Raw genomic sequence first — 21330 nt, 5'->3', positions numbered from 1 at the left:
ATAAAGGGGAGATTTCTGTTTTTTGATTTTTAATAAATTTGCAAAGTCAAATGCGGTACATGCCGTTGCCACCATCTGATTTCTTTTCAAATGGGAAGGTGCATGCCTGTTGAGAGGAAACTTGAAAGCAGTGGCTCAATATCTCAATAATATTGTTCTAAGTGCAAAATAAAAATGTTTTAATGATCAGTTTGAAACATTCGTTTACAGAATGTTACAACTCTAACTCAAAGGCAGTTAAAAAAATCTCAACTGACTTGACCTTCAGATTTCAAGCGTTAATATTCCTCCTCTAATTGTCACAAATCTCCGTTATCCGGGGTTACTACTACAACTCATACTGACTTGATTTTTCACTCTAAAAATAAATCTTGCACTCTAACTGGCTTCACCCACACTTCTCCAAACCTTCAAATTTAAACATAACTTAATTCCAAGACTCTGATTTATAAAACTTGTGTGCACACAAAAAAGATGTTTGAAATGTGCAGATGCAACCTTCCACACAAAAGTCAAAACCTGACAGGAGAATCTGCATATTTGTACAGCAACTCTGCTCTACACGTACTCCACATTTTGGAGAAAGAGGGCAATGAAGACATCCCTGATCAAGTAGGGAAATGCAGCCAAACGAGCTAAATGACAACTCACCCATAAAATAATGCATGTCACCGAGTTGTCATTATATTGTGTGCTGGCGGGACAAACATATTAAACCTTAACAATGATGAATATGATGGACAGACTGTATTTTAGTTCCCTTTTAAGAGGACCAATGCTATGTATTTGCAATGAAGAACTTTTTGTTTTTCATCAGTTTATATCAGTTACCTGTTAGGAAGCTCCACTCCATAATGCTCGCTTTGCTGGAAGCAATTAAGCAACTGGCGAAGCACAATATCCAATTCCAAATCATATTGTGTAGGTGTACACACATAATGGGCTTTTGTCAAAATAAAAAAGCAGGTTGGAGCCTTGTCCGGTTCTCCTAGCGTAATCAAAGCAACTGACTGCCCTCACTGCAATAAGGGCACCTAGAGAGAATGATGCTACTTTGTTTAATCATAGACAGTTACATTTCATTAACGCAGAAGTCATTTGTGATGCCCAGATGAGACTGACAAACATTGTGGCTCAGTGGCCTTGTTCAACTAATGATTCATTTATTTTGAGGAAAAGTTCCTTTGGCAGATGTGATGGTACTGTACGTGGTGGCTAGCTTGTTGGTAAAGTAACTTGCTGAACCATCAGTTATTCATATGGCCTGTACCATTCATCGTAACAGCAATCAGGTAATTACATGTGCCCGCTCAGACATTGGTACCTTACGACTTCCCACCGACTCCAAGAACGCAGTGTAGAGGCACTACAATGCTGCGCATGCTCGCTCTTGTGCACTCAGTTGCAGAGCGCAGCATAAGACTCGATGCCTCAGGAGAGAGGCCGCCCTACCAGCCACCATCGTGACTGCATATGTAAGAGGTTGAATAGCATAGTCCATATATGGCTGTTTCAGGGTGGTAACCAGGCATACAAATGTGCATACACCAGGTTTTATAGATCGGAATTGTTTTTGGCCTTATAGATTTTGCTGTTTTTCATGCTCTAATCCATATAATGTTTTATAAATGTGACCCCAGAGCTCCATCCCATCTAAACTGACTATAGCACTTCCAAGTGTAACATAAACCTAAACTCAACTGACTTTTCCAAGCGTATCGCTGTATCTCTTACTGACCACCTGATCTTCAACTTTTGAACCATTAACGCTTTTCTCCAACTGAAATCTTCATTCCCACTTCAACTCTGTCTAAGCCCTGTTATGGTGCCATCATCAGCAGCACTTACCCATACTTGAACTCCTCCAGCTATAGCACTCATGTGCTAGTAAGATAACAAAAAAAGGCACAGGTTTCCAAACAAAACAAAATAATTTCCAGTTTCAGAGATGTTGAAACCATTGATGGAAATAATACGCAGAAGTCATTTTCTGTAGCACTGTTTGCTAAAAGCAAGCATGACGGGTGATCGGAAGGAAGCATGGTAACAAACAGAGAAGGCAAGCTTTTTGCTTACTTGGCTGGGTCCTTTCTTAATCCCTAAACCAGCAAAGCTTTGCCGGCCGGAGTTGAATGGAATGCTTTCATTCATGTTACCCAGCTGCATTACAGAACTGAAATAGGCAAAATGAAAAAAAAAAAAATAATAATAATAATAATGAAAAACACACTGAAAATGTAATAAATAGCAGCCAAAGTCGAACAGCTAAATTTAGGCTGATGAGAGATGAGCACGGGGGCGGTGAGACTTATGAGGAAAACAGTCACCATATGATGCTCGTACATGCATGTTATAATGAGAATTATTTTATTTTAATAGTTTTAAATAGATATAACAAAGTGTAACAAAATGTGTGTCTGGCTTTAATGAGAAGAGGGCGTCTTAATATTGTGGCACACAGCCATGGAGTGGTTGTGCTCTTCAAGGAGGAGGTAAACACATGGTAGACTATATACAATGTTAAATGTATATGTGGGAGCATGTTCATTCAACAATTCAGATTTTCTACTTATGTAATCACTTGCAAATAACAGAAGTAGTATTTCTTCCAAACTGGACTTAGCGGCTCAATGTCATGGCAACTTTTAAGAACACATGACACAGTTCTGTAAAAACTGTTGTTCCAGCCTGTATGTCCTCCTTATGGGTTTCCTCTGGGTGCTCCAGTTTCCTACTATAATCCAAAGACACACCAGTTAGGTAAATTACCACTGCTAAATGGACCTTGATGTGTGTGTAAGTGTGCTCGCCCTGCGATGGACTGGCGGCCTCTCCATGATTGTCCCTGTCTCACTTCTGATTGTTGCCAGGATAGGCTCCACAACTCTGCTCAGGATAAATGGGTTTGGAAAATAGATGGATGGATGGATGGTCAAGGATAAAAATGGTACAGTCAATTCAGAATTCAACCAAGAATAGGTGGGTGTCCCAAATAAAGGGAATCTGACAAATACTGTGCACAGTAGAGTTTCAAAGAAGCACAGAGCATGAAACTAAATGAGCCATATAGAAACCTCATCACAGGTATGCAAAGACTAAATGGCAACTTCAAGTGATTTCAAATCAACACGGAGCTTCACATGGAGATAAGGAGAAGTGCTGAGCTCATTTTAACAGCTACATCATAGCTAAGTACTGCAGCTGAAAATGTAAAACAGCAGGTTACTGATGAGAATGTTCATCGTTCTTGAGAAGACTCTCGAAGTAGCAAGTGAATGGCCTTTAGATTGACCAAAAAATAAATAAATGGTCACTGACCCATCACAAACACTTCAAAGATTGTCCGCCAAGATGCTCAAAATCAGAATCCCTGTCCTTAGATCCACCACCACATGCATCAAATATAGACAGAATAATAAACTTGCTAAATGGTAAGAAATTCCTGTCTTAAGAGACTAAAGTGTCATGTTTGACCAAAATACTGTTTGCAGACACCAAGGGAAGGTTTTCATGTTTTTGATAGAAACGGATATCTTATTTTTATCATGATCACACAAAATTGGTTTAAAAATATAGTCAAAAGGCATTACTAGTGTTTCTAATGGCTATTATTGCTCAAAATTGCCAATTTTTAATTTATTATTTACTGCAAAGTTCCATTTTCCTCAGCCATTCCTTCAGTGTTCTAATGGTCAGCTCCCTTAAACTTATCTGTAATCAGTCGTATATAAATGCTAAGTGGTTATTCGAGAAACCTATGCAACTACATTGGCACCCCTGAAACCTATTATTCTGATTACTTGGGTTGTAAGGTACTGACATTCCTTAAAGTTCAGTTTCTTAGTTCAAAAATGGCCAAAATGAAACAGCTTTTTCAAGAAACACATTTCTGCAGAATGAAGATCATTCCATGTGACAGACTGCCAAAAAATGCAAGATTTCATGCAAAGGTGCCTGTTACTACTGTCTTGAGAGAAAGAGGTTGAACTAAAATTGACTGGGATAGAAAAAGAAGAGGAAGGTCCATGATGAGCAACTGCATAAGAGGATAAGTACATGAGAATCTGTAGTATGAGAAACAAATGCCATACAGATGCCTCATTTGACATCTTCCTTAAATACACGCCAAATACCAGTGTCATTTGCAACAGAGAAAAGATCATTCTGGGATGCTAGATTTAGAGGTAGGAGGAGGAGGATGCTGGGAGAATGCACCGATAATAGCACATTGCCGCACCTGCCACACGACGAACCACCCCTGGATTGGGACCCGATTGCAGTTGTGCAATGGATGGCACCACAGTGGAACAGGGTGAGGTTATTTTTTTTTTCTTTTTTACAGTGGCTGGTGTGCCAAACCTTTTACAGTGGCTGGTGTGCCAAACCTCCCACCAACCCCAGAGTTTTCCCTGCAAGTTGAAGGACCTGTTTGCAGGGCTGGATGCAGGGCCCAACACAGTAGAGTCACTTCTGGCATTTACAGGATTCGAACCGACAACCTTCTGATTACCAGCGCAGATCCCTAGCCTCAGAGCCACCATTCTGCCAGGGAAAAGCCATATGTGATGCTGGCAAATAAAAAGAAAAAGTTAAAATGGGCAAAAGACAACAGGCATTGGACGGAAGATGGTCAGCACCTCGGAATTGCCTCTTCTTTGTTTTAAGGGCACAAGCTTGTACTGATGGATCACTCAAAGAACAGTAAGAGGAAGTGGGCAACAGATAGAAGGACTACAACCAGAAATGGACAAGAAAATAATATTTTACTGTTCACCAAAATTTGCTAAAGACTTTTTCTACAGCCATGGAATTAACTAATTCTGCTGCAGGTTAAAAGTTGTACAGTGCTCTTTTGATGATGCAAAGACAACTTACAAAGTCATACACCTGTAATGTATTTAGGTTTAGGTTTCTTTATTTAGTCATGTTTACACGGGAAAACATGAAATTTGCCTTCTCAGTTGCATCTAATAACAGGTAACAGACAGAATGAAATAAAACAAGAGAAATAGAAATAAGAAAGGTTAAGGTAAGGCAGTTAGATAAAACATTTACACCAAAAAAAAAATTTATTTTTTTTTTAATTTAAAGGGAATACTATTTTTTAAAAATATAACTGATATTAACATTTTTACATTGTATTTCCAAAAATGTTCTTAAATATTCATGAAAAAGGAAACAATGTCGTCCTTATTTTTTTTAGCTGGGGAAGCAAGATAAAGCAGCATTTCTCATTATCATCACTACCAGATAAAACATCCATATGAGAGGTGGAACGCTGTTCAGTAAATTGTTATTTTCTATCAAAGCATAAACATAAAACATGTCTACTTTTTGAATAACTAAAAAATTTATGATTAAAAAAAAAAAAAATCACAGTAACCCTTAGCTCATAATGAGAAAGAGAGAGGTGTGCTCGTAGGGTTTTATGAGATAGGCCTTGACATTTAATAGGTTTCCACCAGTACGGTGGTAGGGGCAACTTAAGTTTACTTGCTAAATTATATTTTGAATTTCTGCAGGTACGGACCTCAACAACTTTGAAAGAATGTTTGTGGACTTTTTCCTACTTAATTAATATAATAATTCATTACATTTATATAGCGCTTTTCTTATTAGTCCAGACACATTCCAGGACTTGTCACACTGGTACATCTATATTCTATAGTATGTGAACAAAATAACTTTGGCTCCACAAAAATAATAGCAGCAAGTAACCACATTTTTGAAGCAGGTCAAATAAAGAAACATTGTAGAATAAAGGAGTGCTGGGAACCTTATGAACGGGTTTTCAATACAAGAATGAATACGCAGACTAAGGTGAATGTGCTTAAAACACAAGCACTTAGGGGACACCTTCATTACTCTTGTGAGATATGCACTTGGAACCTGGGATGAGAAAGGGAACTGCCACTAACTACCTTTTCAATACGCAGTTCTGAGGGGCAAAGCCCTGAAGATACCTGACCTTACTTCTGGGGTAGTACCGGTATTGTACCTCTTCCGAAGCAGGTGCTATACAGTATACACTGGCCACTCACAAGAAGTAGCACCTCATTCTGAGACCAAAGACTGTGACAGACAGAGCTTGCATATTATAGACAAGGAAGACACCCGTGAACAATGGCAATTGCTGTTTACTTGATTTGTTTTCTTTTTATTTCAAAATTAAACAGTGTTTACCTGGAGGCACTCCATCCCTTGAACCCTTGTCCAAGCAGTTACTCACGGCACATAAAACTCAACACACTGAACACACTCTTTCTGTTCTAGGGGATTACAGGCAATTTTGTTTGTTTTTTTTCCCTTCTGCACCATTTCTCAGATCTGTGGTATAGCTTCTCTGTGGCAGCTGGAGGAGAGAGCTCTGTGACAGCTGGCCTGTTAGCCGACAGGTACGGGTCAGGTAGAAGCATGTGAAATGCCAGTCTGCAGGATGTAGCACCCTGTAGCGGTTTCCATCTGGTGAGAGAACAGAGCTATGCCCCTCTGGATTGCTAGTGATGGCAAGGCCAGGGATGATTAATTACTCAGGACACCTATCCGTACATGAATTTTATTTTTTTTTTGCCTTCTTACAAATTTGGTTTTGTCTTGTCTGGCAGGCTCAGTCAAGTACACTTATGACAGTGAATGCATCTCATAATTCAATATACTCTAAAGCAATTCAAACTGTACACATGTCATGTGGTCCAATTGTGGGTCTTTCAAGGATGCATTAACATCGCCTCAGCCTACATAAACAGATGGACTGCTCTCTACATTTAATTGGCCTTAATAAAGTGAGGTTTGTAATTTGATAATTCTTCCAAGATATTTATTTATTTAGACAAACATGCACACTCTTACACGTTCTTGTTGCTAAATAAGTGATGTTCTTAATCCATTAATGTAGGTATGGTGGTGTCGCAGAGAAAAGATTTAAGTCTAGTAGGCCTCCACCTCAACTATTAAGCCTCTTCAAGTTCTTGAGCTACACATGTGTGGTTCAATGGCACAGATGATACTGGCATGTAAGACCTGGCTTTTTTGTTTTTTAATATGTTACTGAATTCAAAGATTCATGACAACACATACATTAAGATTAGTAAGACACACAGTACAGTATTAATGTACATTTTATTCAGATTACATACATTCGTTCTTTACCCCAGTGTTTACCTACAGATGCTTATTGGCTCTAACCATGCCCATTTATTTATGTTGCTAAGCAACACTAATTATACCACATTCGCACATAAAAAGCTGCGCACCTTTAAGGTGGTCGTAGAACACTGTGCCTTTAAGCATTGTGCAGAAGACTTTTCAAAGGATTTGAATTCACACTGTTCTAGTTTAATGATTTTATGCCCGACTTCCCATAAGACATCTATGAAACCGGTGTCTACTTACTAAATTGCCATACTATCATTTTTTCATATTTGCTTATTGAATTTTGACCTTATCCATGCTTAGTGATCTAATTACATTATTCATCCATTCTTCTCCAAGCCATCTTCACCCGGTTCAGTATTGGCATGCATGTGAGCCTACCATAGCAAAATCAGGAAAAAGGAAATAAGAGTGTCCTGTGAGCCTACCATAGCAAAATCAGGAAAAAGGAAATAAGAGTGTCCTGGACAGAGTGCCTATCTAATAAAATTATAGTAATCATCTGACTTCTGGTTCACGAACGTCCCCTGTCACCTTCAACAAGTCTTGTAGAGCCAGCAAAACATTAAGAAGGACAACCTCTCTTTTAGTCTACAGTGGTGCACTACTACACAGTGAAATGCGTTGTCTGGAGGTGGATAGAAAAAGTTTGGAAAAATCCACAAACATTACAAGACAACTTTGCAAGCAGAATGAAAGATGCCTCATTAGCTGAATGTTCGGTCTTGTTTAGGTGTGCATATGTCCTGTCCTGTCTTTCACCAAAATAACTAAAACATAATTAAATGACGTGCACCTTTTCTCCATTTAAACAAAAGGTGTCAGTTTTGATTAGCCCAGCACTAAAGTGAGCATTCATTAGTCCAGGGCAGTGGAATAATGTACTTGTCCTGATTAGGCCAGCCACCTAGTGAATAGAAGACTTCTTAAAGCGTCAAAATCAAATTGATTTACAATGATGTTCTCCTAAACTGTCAAGATCACAGTGAACAACAAAACACTTCACAAAATACTACCCATGACCTGCAATTAAATAGTAATTAAAAATGAAAGGAGTCAAAGCACTAAGCATTACCTGATGCCTCATGAAGTTTGTAAAGGCAAACATAATCAGAGATGTATCTACATGTAAATCAGGTGTTATCTGCGAGTCACTTTGGGTAACTGTATCAGTTAAATAAATACATTTAAAGAAAACATAACCTAAGATTTATCTGGCAGATCTCTATGTTGTTATGAAGAGATCTATAATTCACTATTAAACAAGAGAAGACGGACCTATAAGAATCCAGGTCTTAAACCCTCTGACGCTAGTGTCCATCTAAGCAATGGTCCTGGCCCTACAGGGAGTAGCCTGGGTCAGCCACATCGTATTATACTTCATCTCCTACACTCAGCAAATGGTGTAAAATGTTTATTCAAACAATGAAATGGATTTATAAGGAACATAGCCTTGTATTAGAAAGTGGCACTTTGAGGATCTTCAGATCTTAGCTTCGTATTATTTTAGACAACATGGATGAAAAGAACTAAAAATTCATGCTGGGAAAAATATGAATGGATAGCAGGATCTCATCCAAACTTTAATGTTTGTATAAATAAAATAGGTTGGCTATGATTACTGTCAGCTTTGGAAAACTTTACTTTTCTGCTTTCAACCAATAATCAAGAATCACGTACCTGATCACGACTGTATGTACTGAGGCGACAGCATGTACACCAAGAATAAAACCAAAGAAGAATCTCCCAATACGATAATACAGCTACAATTAATTTTTAATTTAGAAATGTTAATTGATGAAATCTTTTAGCTGCTTGTACTCTTAAGTATCTTGGTCTGAATATTACACATTTTTACAAGTTGCACAAACCAATTATCCATTTGATAAATTAAACCACTCTTTCCAGTACAAGTTCACGGTGAGACCAAGCCTAAAGGAGGAAACAAACGCACAGAAGAATCCAAACTTAAATTAGGCGCACACCCAACGTTATTCACATTGGGCCAGTTTATAGATGCCAAACACAGAAGAAACAGAAAAATGAAGTGAGCTGGTAATGCCACATGCTGCACCATTGTGTCACCCAGCTACACCCATTATGGCGCAATATCTAAGTATACATTTCATGAACTGGCAGTAACATCAGAACAGGTATTTGTTGTATTTTACTCAAAAAACATTCAAGTACAGTGAAAAACATCAGACAAGCTGAGCTTGCAATGCCTTTTAAAAATTACTCAGCCCCTTTTATACTTTAATATTTTACAACATTGAATCACAGTGGGGCGTAACGGTGGCGCAGTGGGTAGCACTGCTGCCTCGCAGTTGGGAGACCTGGGGACCTGGGTTCGCCTCCCGGGTCCTCCCTGCGTGGAGTTTGCATGTTCTCCCCATGTCTGCGTGGGTTTCCTCCCACAGTCCAAAGACATGCAGGTTAGGTGGATTGGCAATTCTAAATTGGCCCTAGTGTGTGCTTGGTGTGTGGGTGTGTTTGTGTGTGTGTCCTGCGGTGGGTTGGCACCCTGCCCGGGATTGGTTCCCTGCCTTGTGCTCTGTGTTGGCTGGGATTGGCTCCGGCAGACCCCCGTGACCCTGTGTTCGGATTCAGCGGGTTGGATAATGGATGGATGGATGGATGGATGAATCACAGTGGATTTAATTTGGCTTTTTTGACATTGATCAACTGCAGATTTCTACTGCAAAGCAGAATAAATTAATTTCAGATATAAAACACAAAACAATTGATTGCATAAGTATTCACCCCCTTCAAATCAGTATTTTGTAGATGCCAGCCATGATAGCCTTGAGCCTGTGTGCACAAGTCTCGTTCTCTACAAGCTCTGCCATTTTCCCTTTTTCTTCTTTGCTAAACTGCTCAACTTCTGTCAGGTGTCACGAGGATTGTGAGCAGCATTTATCATGTATAGGTGCAAATTCTCAACTGGATTGAGGTCCGGACTCTGACTCGGCCACTCCAGGACATTCACATTACTGTTTTTAAGTCATTCTTGTGTAGATTTGGATTTCATGCTTGAGGTTGTTGTCTTTTACGTCTTCTCCCAAGGCACAGGTTTCCTGTACACTACAGTTTTCCTCAAAGATTTCCCTGCATTTAGCTGCTTTCCTTTTATCCTCACAAGCCTTTCATGGCATGCTGCAGAGAAACAGCTCCATTGCCTGTTACTGCCACCACCATGTTTTCACAGTGAGATGGTATGTTTTTTTATAGTGTACAGTGCAACATGACATTTAGTTTGATGTCCAAAGAACCTCGATTTTGGTCTCATCAGACTACAGGACCTTCCATTTAACTTCAGTCTCCTTAGATGCCTTTTGACAAACACTAACAGAGATGTCACATATCTTTTTTTCTTCTCTTTGCCATGCTCCCGTAAACTTTGCAACTAGTGAAGCATCCAGTCACCAGCTGTTGTCTGTGCAGTCTTTTCCAATGTCAACTTGTAACTCTTTTACAGTTCTCAGAGATCTCTTGATGACCTCCCTCACTCGTGTTTTTCAGTTTTTGTGGACAGCCTGATCTAGAACGATTTACAGCTGTGCCATACTCTTTCTTCATGGTTGATTTTACTAGATATTCAGTTATTTGGATATTTTCTTGTCCCCATTCTCTAATTTGTGCTTTTCGTAGAGTTTCTAGTTATGTTCTTCAGTCTTCATTGTGTAGGTTAGGCCACCATATTGACTCACCACAAGTGGACATTTCAGATAAGGTCCATTCACTACCATCAATTGAAACCCCTTGATTACAGACAGATATACTATACATCTAACTAATTATGTAATGTCTAAAACCAGTGGAAACAAGGTATGATGATTTAGGTATGTCATATTAAAGGGACGGAGGTTTTCATTTTGACACTTTGTTGATTAGTGACAAAAAGCTAACTTAAATTCACTATTACTCAATGTTGTATGACAATAAAAGGTGAAAATCTCTAAGAGGTCAAATAATGTTTACAGGCCCTGTATGAGAATCTCCACATGAGTATACCCACATGCTTACATCACTAGAATCTCTCCAAACATGACTCATGATGTATGCTACCAGTTCAATGCCCACAGCCCATTCTCTACATTTTTATCATTGCATGCTCTTTGTACTGTGGTGTTCAGATAAATGTATTTAAAATACAGTTTCATTGTCTTTATTCTGAAATCAAGTATTTTTACTGAATAAACACAAACTTTGTCATATTTGTTCTTAAGTAAGACTTCTTTAGATGCCAGAATATGGTGGGAAATGTGCCCCCAACACATTAGTCAAAGTTTTCAATGCAAATCATCTTTTAGTACGGTATTAATATTTAAATGCTGGGTGATATAACAGTTTTCTCAGAAGTCAATGCCCATTCCTGTATAAAACGTATCAAAAAAAAAAAAAAAAACAACTTGCAGTGTTTATTACTGAAGTAATGCACCATTAACCAGTAGTTTATATCCTTCTCTGAAAAAAAACTCATTAAAAAAAAACAAAAAAAAAAAAACACTAATAACATATTCAACTTTATTTTTTCTAAATGCTAAGCATTCTTCATATTGTGAGGTAGCTCCCCACACAAACAATAAAAAAGCAACAGCAACAGAGCACACTTCATGACACCCACTCAAGTTAACCCACATCCATAAGTGAGTCAGCTTCAGCCAGAGATTTTGCTTTCGCACTACTCCATCCATCCATTTCCAAGGGGGGATTCAGAAATCAGTTTTGAAGACCATTTTTACTAGAAGTTTCAGTTATAGACCACCTAGATGACTTTGTCAGTCTTTGTGTTGAAGGCTCAAAAACAAATATAGGTTAACAGAAAGTCTCCTAAACTGATAATCTCAACCTTCACTGGCTATTAAAGTAACTGTGCCAATTCTTTAAAGTGCACATATGGAGCTCATGGATCTTTAAACACTCCTAAGGGACATACCAGTTTTAATATTTCACTTTTGAATATCTTTCCCAATCTAAAGCACTTGTTGTACACATGCACACATATCGCAAGCATCCACGCAACAATTTTGAGGTAAGAACACTTAAACCAATGTCTGGGGTCACTAACGGCTACTTCTCCTTCACCCACAGCCCAAATGGCGATGTCCACTGATGCCACTTTCAGTTCAGCCCCAGCGGTCACCCCTCTTCTGCCCCCACAGGCTATTCAAATCAGCAAAACTTGTCATTCATTCGCAAACTGGATCCCAAAGAGCACAAAGTGTCAAAAAATCCAAAGGAAAAAGCCTGAAAGGGAGGTTATATTGAGCGGGCAAGGCCCAGATTATGTTCTATTTAAGGACTTTTTATTTTCATATAAATTTGCCCAAATTTAACAAGAGTACTGGCTGGTCCTCAACACTGCATCATTCCTTTCTCGTCTTTCAAATATTACATACTGTATATTACTGGAGAGTAGAACTCATTTTTAGGATTGAGTATACTGCATTGATCAATGCAGCAGTGCCAACATACAGGGAACTAAAGGATCAGAAAGTGAACATTATATCCACCAATGTTGTCTCGTTACTATACTGACTCTCAAAAGACAGTGATAGGAATGAAATGTCTGGAAGTCAAAACAAGAGGAGATCAAAATCGAGAATCAGAACAATCTTTCTTCAAAGCCAAATCATAGGTTTGAAACAAGAGCTAGAATTCGAGAACCGGGAAATCAAACAAAAAGCCTTTTGAAGTCACTAATAAGGGCTTATATGTATAAACTCAGATGCACCAGAAATGTTCGTGTTGACCTAAATACCGTCACTCTGATGAGGTCAACAACGTCAAAAACTCTGGAATTCTGGGAACATTCCCATGGTAGATAATAGAAGCACAACTGTGTAAAATAGCAACACCCAAATAAAAAATAAAATTGCCTCATGATGAAATGTAAATAAATTATACCATCCTCAGAAGGGCCTTAAACGCAAAATCAAAATCGTTGAGGTCCAAAATCCTAACAAAGAGATACAATAATTTATGAATTCAAGCCGCAAGTCACATAAAAAATGAGCATAACAAATCCTAACTATTACAATGCTATTAGTTTTTTTTTTTTAACATACTTACAATTTATGAAAACCTAACTAGGCCCAGGAGCTATGATGGTGACTGTCTATAGTTACGACCTTAAGCATTTCTGTCAATGTCTGATGAAGTGTCCCAGTTAACTTTCTTATTCAAACTCAGTGGGGAGTGTTTAACTGCACAGTGTCAAAGGGCTAGCTCCTCAAAAATGAGTAGATTTTCAACTACAATATTTCCATCTACAATGCCTTATCAAACCACCATTTACAGTAATCCCTCCTCCATCGCGGGGGTTGCGTTCCAGAGCCACCCGCGAAATAAGAGAATCCGCGAAGTAGAAACCATATGTTTATATGGTTATTTTTATATTGTCATGCTTGGGTCACAGATTTGCACAGAAACACAGGAGGTTGTAGAGAGACAGGAACGTTATTCAAACACTGCAAACAAACATTTGTCTCTTTTTCAAAGGTTTAAACTGTGCTCCATGACAAGACAGAGATGACAGTTCTGTTTCACAATTAAAAGAAAACATATCTTCCTCTTCAAAGGAGTGCGTGTCAGGAGCACAGAATGTCACATAGATAGAGAAAACAATCTCTAGCAAACAAATCAATAGGGTTGTTTGGCTTTTAAGTATGCGAAGCACCGCGGCACAAAGCTGTTGAAGGCGGCAGCTCACACCCCCTCCGTCAGGAGCGGGGGGAGAGAGAGATAGAGAGAGACAGAGAAAAACAAGCAAGCAAAAATCAATATGTGCCCTTCGAGCTTTTAAGTATGCGAAGCACTGTGCAGCATGTCGTTCAGGAAGCAGCTGCACAAAAGATAGCAACGTGAAGATAATCTTTCAGCATTTTTAGACGAGCGTCCGTATTGTCTAGGTGTGCAAACAGCCCCCCTGCTCAATCCCCATACGTCAGGATCAGAGAAAGTCAGCGCAAGAGAGAGAGAAAGAAAAGTAAGTTGGGTAGCTTCTCAGCCATCTGCCAATAGCGTCCCTTGTATGAAATCAACTGGGCAAACCAACTGAGGAAGCACGTACCAGAAATTAAAAGACCCATTGTCCGCAGAAATCCGCGAACCAGCAAAAAATCCGCGATATATATTTAAATATGCTTATATATAAAATCCGCGATGGAGTGAAGCCGCGAAAGGCGAAGCGCGATATAGCGAGGGATCACTGTACTTAAATCATTTGCACCTACGGTGAGTTGTGCCCAAAAACAGGTAGGTACACAAATAAACACATTTTGCTTTCAAAGCTAATTTTACTTTTTCCTTTAAACAGAGTGGTGGCTCTGAGGCTAGGGATCTGTCCTGGCAATCGGAAGGTTTCCGGTTCGAATCCCGTAAATGCCAGAAGTGACTCTACTCCACTGGGCCCTTAACTTGCATTTGCTTCATTAATCTGCACCCAGCCCTGCAAGCAGGTCCTCCGACATACAAGGAAAACATGGGAGTTGATGGCAGGATTGGCACCGTAAAAAACCTCACACTGGTCTAGTGTGATTCTGAGGTGTCACCCAATCCAGGTGGTTCATCATGTGGTGGGAGTGGCAATGAGCTATCAGTGTATGCTCCCAACCTCTCTCTCTGTCTATCCTCTCTTTAAGCAGTCAGCCACAGAGACTGGATCAGCTTGTGGCAGATGTCATTGTGCCTTTATTCAAAAATATGTTTCTTTTTCCCTTTGTTTTGCTTCAATATGCTACCATGCTTTAGAGGATATCAATCAAGCAAAGAAAGCATCGCTTCATGACTCGTTTATTGTTTGACTAAAAAATGCTCTGCCATCATTTTAATACAGTTAAAGGACGGAAGTTTTTTTTTCCTTTTCAATTTTCAGACATTTTTCTCAATGTGTTCCCTAACATTTTACTAAATGTTTCAACTAATGTGCCATTTATGCAAAACAGAAAAAGAAAAGGAGATAAAAAAAGATTACCTCGAGTTTGAAAAGCATTTGTATGCTACTGGGCAAGTTTCGCACATAAGTGAAGTTTTCCACTGCCCCAGGCTGAAGTACGTGAAATCCTGTTTTCGACTAAATGTACTCACCGTGAGGAAACATGTGCAAACAAGGGACGCCTGCAAACCACAGCCAATTCTATTACAAGCCTTGGGTTTGCTGTCTTCTTGTATGCAGCGCACAGCCGGAGCCAACACATTGCTCTCCCTGCCACTAGTTAGCATATCATAGCCCAGAGGATTCTGTTAATAGGTTTCCACTTTACCTTTCATCTCAACAATCCGGCAAACATGCCCACATAACTTGATCGTCTCCGAGATGCGTTTTTGAAATTCAACCTGGGATTATTATTTTGTAGCTTGCCTTGATTCTGGCAGCTCCTCCAAAGCTTGTTTGATTAAATTTTTGTTTCTCACTGGGAGCTGTTGTCTGTCATTCTAAAAATGAAACATGTATTTTTTTCATAATAAAATGTACATCTGGCACCATTTAAGGACATTTCTCAGCGAAAACGACACTCTGGTCTCTTCAGCCTTCAACTGACAACATGCTGAAAGACTAGCCAATAAGCTACCAACTGTTATGTTCTTTTATGGTGTCCTTGTGTATGTATTCACTCAGCTTTGAGTTTAACCTTACTTTGGATAAAAAGGTACCTTAGATAAATTAACTGTACAAATCAGTAATTCAATGGAAACATGTAACTAAGCCCATTTAAAAAAAATGCCATACAAAATGTACCCCATTCCAACTATAAAAGGTCTCTAAAGCAGACTGTATATTTATGGCAATCAGGCCACTAACATGATGCCTTAGTTGTATTCTGGAAATCAGAGGCTTTAGATAAAAATAAATGATTAAAACAAAATTTTGTTTTGCCTAGGATAAAACAGTGAAGTTAGCAATCACTGAGTGTCAGCTCTAACAGGGCTGCATTTTATCCTACAAGATGCACTTTCACAATTTTTTTAAATGCAGTTTTTCCTGAACTATTCCTTCTTTTTGACTTTACATTTTACTGTTTAGCATCTTGATAGTAAGATTTTCATCTTCTCCCGGATTCTGCCTTCCCATCTCATTGACCTAGCAAGAGTGCAGATATACAAGTCAACAGCTCCCCCTTCTGTCAGCTGCCATGAAGTGCACCTGATTTGGTCTATTCCTGGGACCTAGCAGGACCAAAGTAAGAAAAGATAGCACTTTCCAGATAACATTTGTTAAAGTACTTACTTGAAAATCGGAAGAAGCTAATTTACTATAGGGTGAAGTAATCAAAATAAAACCTAGAAAAGTTGAAAAAAATATACGTCACCTTGCCTCTGATGTGACATACTTTCCAAAATGTAGAACACAAAACTGATGTTTACCTAACTATTTGATTACCAATTCTTTTCTTCCAACTGTAGGCCTACTGCTGCTACTGTTAAAAGTCTGACAATACAAGACCACTGGGTCAGAAACTCATTCTGATGAAGAAAATCTGAAATGTCACTCCTGGATATAGTGTGCATATGAAATAAGTGACATACTGTATGAAGCTGTAACTGAACATATTTAGCTTTAAAAACTGACATGTACATGTCATGGCATCGATCTCAATACATAGCCTTGTGTGTGTTTGAATGTGCCTCTCTCTGCTCTCAAGTGGCACAAATCTGTAAACATCATTACAAAAGTCAATCCATATCTATGTGAGTTCACATCAGGCAGGTTTGAACAACAGTGGTGGAGGTCCTTTTTACTTACTTACTTACTTACACTGCAACACTCTTTAGCTTTCAAAAGTGTGCTGGACACATCAAGGCATACATTTTAGCTTGTAATAATGCAGACCCATCAAGATAATATAACTACCCAAATATGTGTAGGTTGCATCACTAGGGGCCTGAGTTGCCTCGAAAGCTTGCATATTGTAATCTTTTTAGTTAGCCAATAAAAGGTGTCATTTTGCTTGGCTTTTCTCTACATTCACTACACCAGAACATGTACCCATCCATTAATTTTCCCACCCACTTAATAACAATGATAATACATTTACTGTATATAGTTATTAATGTTGGGTAATATGATGCCAACAGTACTAGTTTAATTAAGGCAAACATGGAAAGAGTGCTAATTCATTGCAGGCCACACCACTCCATGGTAGAGAGCCTAAAACTTTAAATAGGCTGACCATGGTAAAACTTAGTAAATGAGGTGTAAACTCCTTACAGAATATAACAGACAAAATACTCACTGTATAATCAGAACAACAAAAGTAAGTGAAAAGATTTGGCACAGCTTTATCTCAGGATGATCTGCTACTGGGTATACTAATAAGGACAATGTTAAAAAAGAAATAAAGTACTGAAGTGTGGCTACCAGCGGCTGTCACATTTCAAACCCTCATTGCCGCTAAGAAGATTACCAATTAGGATGCTTGGATCAACCAATTAACATCAGAAGATGTCATCTTGTTGACTCCCAGCAAAGACAGCGACAGCTCAATTAGGAGCACATCTGCTTCTGTGGTGTCGAGTAAAAGTCCTGTTGTCCACATCGAAAAATCACATTCATTAGTAGAACAAGAAACAGATGCGATAGACAGGACTAAGTGAAACAAGCTACAAGCACACATTCCAACTCATGTCCTGCTTCATTCTAATATACAGGAATAAGAAGAGTGTTTCCATTCAGCTTTCGCCTTTTGTTACAGTATGTTCATTTTGCAGTGTGTGTGTGAAACTGTATAATGCCACAACTCTGTACTTAAGGATTTCAGGTTCTTTAAATCTCTCTATCCGTTTAATAACCCACTTATCCAGTTCAATTTTAAAGGCCTAACTCGAAATCGACAATTAACCTGACATGCACCATGTGTCTGAAAAAGTCTAAGAATTCACATAAAAATTCAAACATGAGCAAGTACAAAACATGTAAGCTTCACACTTGGACTCCAACCTGGGACACTATAGAAAAGAGAGGACATAAAACTACAGCAAAAACACTCGCACAGATCTCAGCAACAGCAACAGGAACATAACTTGAGAACTTACAAATCATTTTCTTCTCTCACAAAGTGAAACTTCCCAACTAAAATATGATACCCAGCTATCTGCTCCCACACACCTTCTATATTGTTGCTGATGTCTGTATCTGTGTGTTCCAAAAGGACCTAAAAAGACCACACCATAGTCTGACCACCTCCAAATCTGAGTGACTACATTGTGACCTGTAGACATGTGTGCATGGTCACTACTGGGTTAATGGCATACATACTGGATATAAACTGTTTACTGGCAATGGTTATGGCATGCTGAAAAGAAAATATCGCACTCAACCACAAAAAGAACAAAGAAGCAATAATGAAAAGAACTTAAGATGAAGCCTCTTTTCTGTCTCAGAAAGGTTCATCATTAAATGAAACACCTTATTAATCATCCTATAAATCCAGATATTTCAAAGGCATTCTCTCAAGAAGGAAAGGCCCTGGTAAAGCTCAAGCACTTGCATATTTCTAACTCTTCAGTCTGGAAGCAGATGCTTAATGAATATCAAGCGGTTAGTAATGTTGTTTTAGTGAAACATGTGAATGAGAGCCCCAACTCAATCTTCCCAGACTTGTTAAATCTTAATAAAAAGTGACCATGCACCCGGAAAACAAATTCTGTTCTGAGCCGTTTCTTACTTAGCCACATGCTGTTGATTAATAAACAAAAACAGACTGTATGACAAATTGCTAGACCAATCTTCTCAATCATATTCATCCAGCAGTCTTGGGTTAAAGCTGACAACTGAGACATTCGGTAATATCCGCATACTTTCAGGTAGAGGGTATCACAAGGCCACAGAGGTCTAATGACTCAGGCAGGGCTCTGAATTAGTCACGTGTGTGTCAACATACAAAACACTTACCAAAATGCCACAAAAAAAATCACAGCACTTAAAATGAGAGCTTTACTTAATACAATCATGACATAAGGATAATAAAATCAAACATATTTACAGTATGTTTTCAATTTGCATAGCAGAAGAACAAATGCTTACCAATGGTCATTGACTCAGACAGCACTGATGAAGGCAGAGTAGCGTTTATGTAGTTGTCCTGCATCATCGTTGTTGGTTTCAGGCTGATGGGACAGACAGCAAAACGTTAACTTTAAAAGAACTGTTGAGCACCACTTTGCTTGGCTTTCAACTTTCTCATCTATTTTTTACTGGTAAATGCCATCTTTTCAGTTCAGAGATGTTAAGACTTTAAATAAAGTGCCCTAAGTGTACAAAATGCAAAAAAAGAAAATTCCAGATGTTCTATTTTTCAACAGCTGGTACATATTTCAAACACCACCATCTCGTTCAGATTCATTTTGACCTACCATATTTCTGTGTTTATTGAACTTCTGCATAAGCTAAATTTCCCTTTGGGACAAATAAGGTACTGACTTACTAATTACCCACCTAATTTGGTGAATTTAAATATATATCCTAAATGTCATCAGTTCTAAAGCTTACGTTCATCACTACCATATGTTAAGATGGTCAATCAATATAAAACAGGTTTGTGGTGAAAACTCCGACATTCAGAGCACCTAAAACAGGGTGTCTGAACTGGGTCAGAAAAGCTTAGAAGGCGCAGTAGTCAAAGATGTTGTGTGAGTTAAGCTGAAGTAACCCTTTTATTTCATTGTTGCTCCATTTCCCTGTTTGATACATTAAACCTTTTTCTTTCCTAATCATTCCAATTTCAGGTAATATTTCCCTGCTAAACAGAAGTAGAGTTTAAGTAACCTTTGGTTTTCCCACTAAAATAGAGCAAAGTGTTATACTTTATAACACGTTTGTTTTTAGAATATGAGATTTTATAAGAGCATAAATTGAACACAGTGTATGCAGGAATAATACACACAGACTGGGAAATTGGGGACAGAGAAAAATAGTGAAATGCGATGACAAAAACAACTCGGGAGAACACTGAAAGCAGAGACAACACATGAGTTTTAGTATTTTCAGACTTAAAAATTAATTATGCCAATGGTAATATAGTCATATGAAAAAGTTTGGGAACCCCTCTCAGCCTGCATAATAATTGTCTCTCCTTTCAACAGAAAAAATAACCGTGGTATGTCTTTCATTTCCTAGGAACATCTGAGTACTGGGGTGTTTTGTGAACAAAGATTTTTAGTGAAGCAGTATTTAGTTGTATGAAATTAAATCAAATGTGAAAAACTGGCTGTGCAAAAATGTGGGTCCCCTTGTCATTGTGCTGATTTGAATGTCTGTCACTACTCAATGCTGATTACTTGCAACACCAAATTGGTTGGATTAGCTCATTAAGCCTTGAACTTCATAAGCAGGTGTGTCCACTCATGAGATATAAAGGTATTTAAGGTGGTCAATTGTAAGTTGTGCTTCCCTCCCTTTGACTCTCCTCTGAAGAGTGACAGCATGGGATCCTCAAAGCAACTCTTCAAAGATCTGAAAACAAAGATTGTTCAGTCTCCTGGTTTAGGGAAAGGATACAAAAAAGCTATCTCAGAGGTTTAAACTGTCAGTTTCAACTGTAAGGAATGGAATCAGGAAATGGAAGGCCACAGGCACAGTTGCTGTTAAACCAGCAGGTCTGGCAGGCCAAAAAAAATACAGGAGCAGCATATGAGCAGGATTGTGAGAATGGTGACAGACAACCCACAAATCACCTCCAAAGACCTGCAAGAACATCTTGCTGCAGATGGTGTATCTGTACATCGTTCTACAATTCAGCGCAATTTGCACAAAGAACATCTGTATGGCAAGATGATGAGAAAGAAGCCCTTTCTGCACTTACGCCACAAACAGAGTCGCTTATTGTATGCAAATGCTCATTTAGACAAGCCAGATTCATTTTGAAACAAAGTGCTTTGGACTGATGAGACAAAAATTTAATTATTTGGTCATAACAAAAAGCGCTTTGCATGGCAGAAGAACACCACCGCATTCCAAGAAAAACACCTGCTACCTACTGTCAAATTTGGTGGAGGTTCCATCATGCTGTGGGGCTGTGTGGCTAGTTCAGGGACTGGGGCCCTTGTTAAAGTTGAGGGTCGCATGAATTCAACCCAATATCAACAAACTCTTCAGGATAATGTTCAAGCATTACAAAGTTAACAAAGTTTCAATTACACAGGGTTTGGATATTCCAACAAGACAATGACCCAAAA

The 21330-nt window shown here is 38.7% G+C and overlaps 1 protein-coding gene across 1 annotated transcript in view; it reads right to left on the bottom strand.

Annotated features, from left to right (window-relative positions):
• snx29 (sorting nexin 29) overlaps positions 1 to 21330 on the bottom strand; it is a 477274-nt gene that overhangs the window by 364864 nt on the left and 91080 nt on the right. Inside the window, exon 11 of the mRNA XM_028814109.2 lies at positions 19181 to 19263. Coding sequence (XP_028669942.1) covers positions 19181 to 19263 — 83 coding nt within the window. The remainder of the gene's footprint in view (positions 1 to 19180; positions 19264 to 21330) is intronic.

Source organism: Erpetoichthys calabaricus, chromosome 11 (assembly GCF_900747795.2).
Source record: "Erpetoichthys calabaricus chromosome 11, fErpCal1.3, whole genome shotgun sequence".
In the NCBI taxonomy this organism is placed as follows: Eukaryota; Metazoa; Chordata; class Cladistia; order Polypteriformes; family Polypteridae; genus Erpetoichthys; species Erpetoichthys calabaricus.
This window is presented reverse-complemented; position numbering and strand designations above follow the sequence as displayed.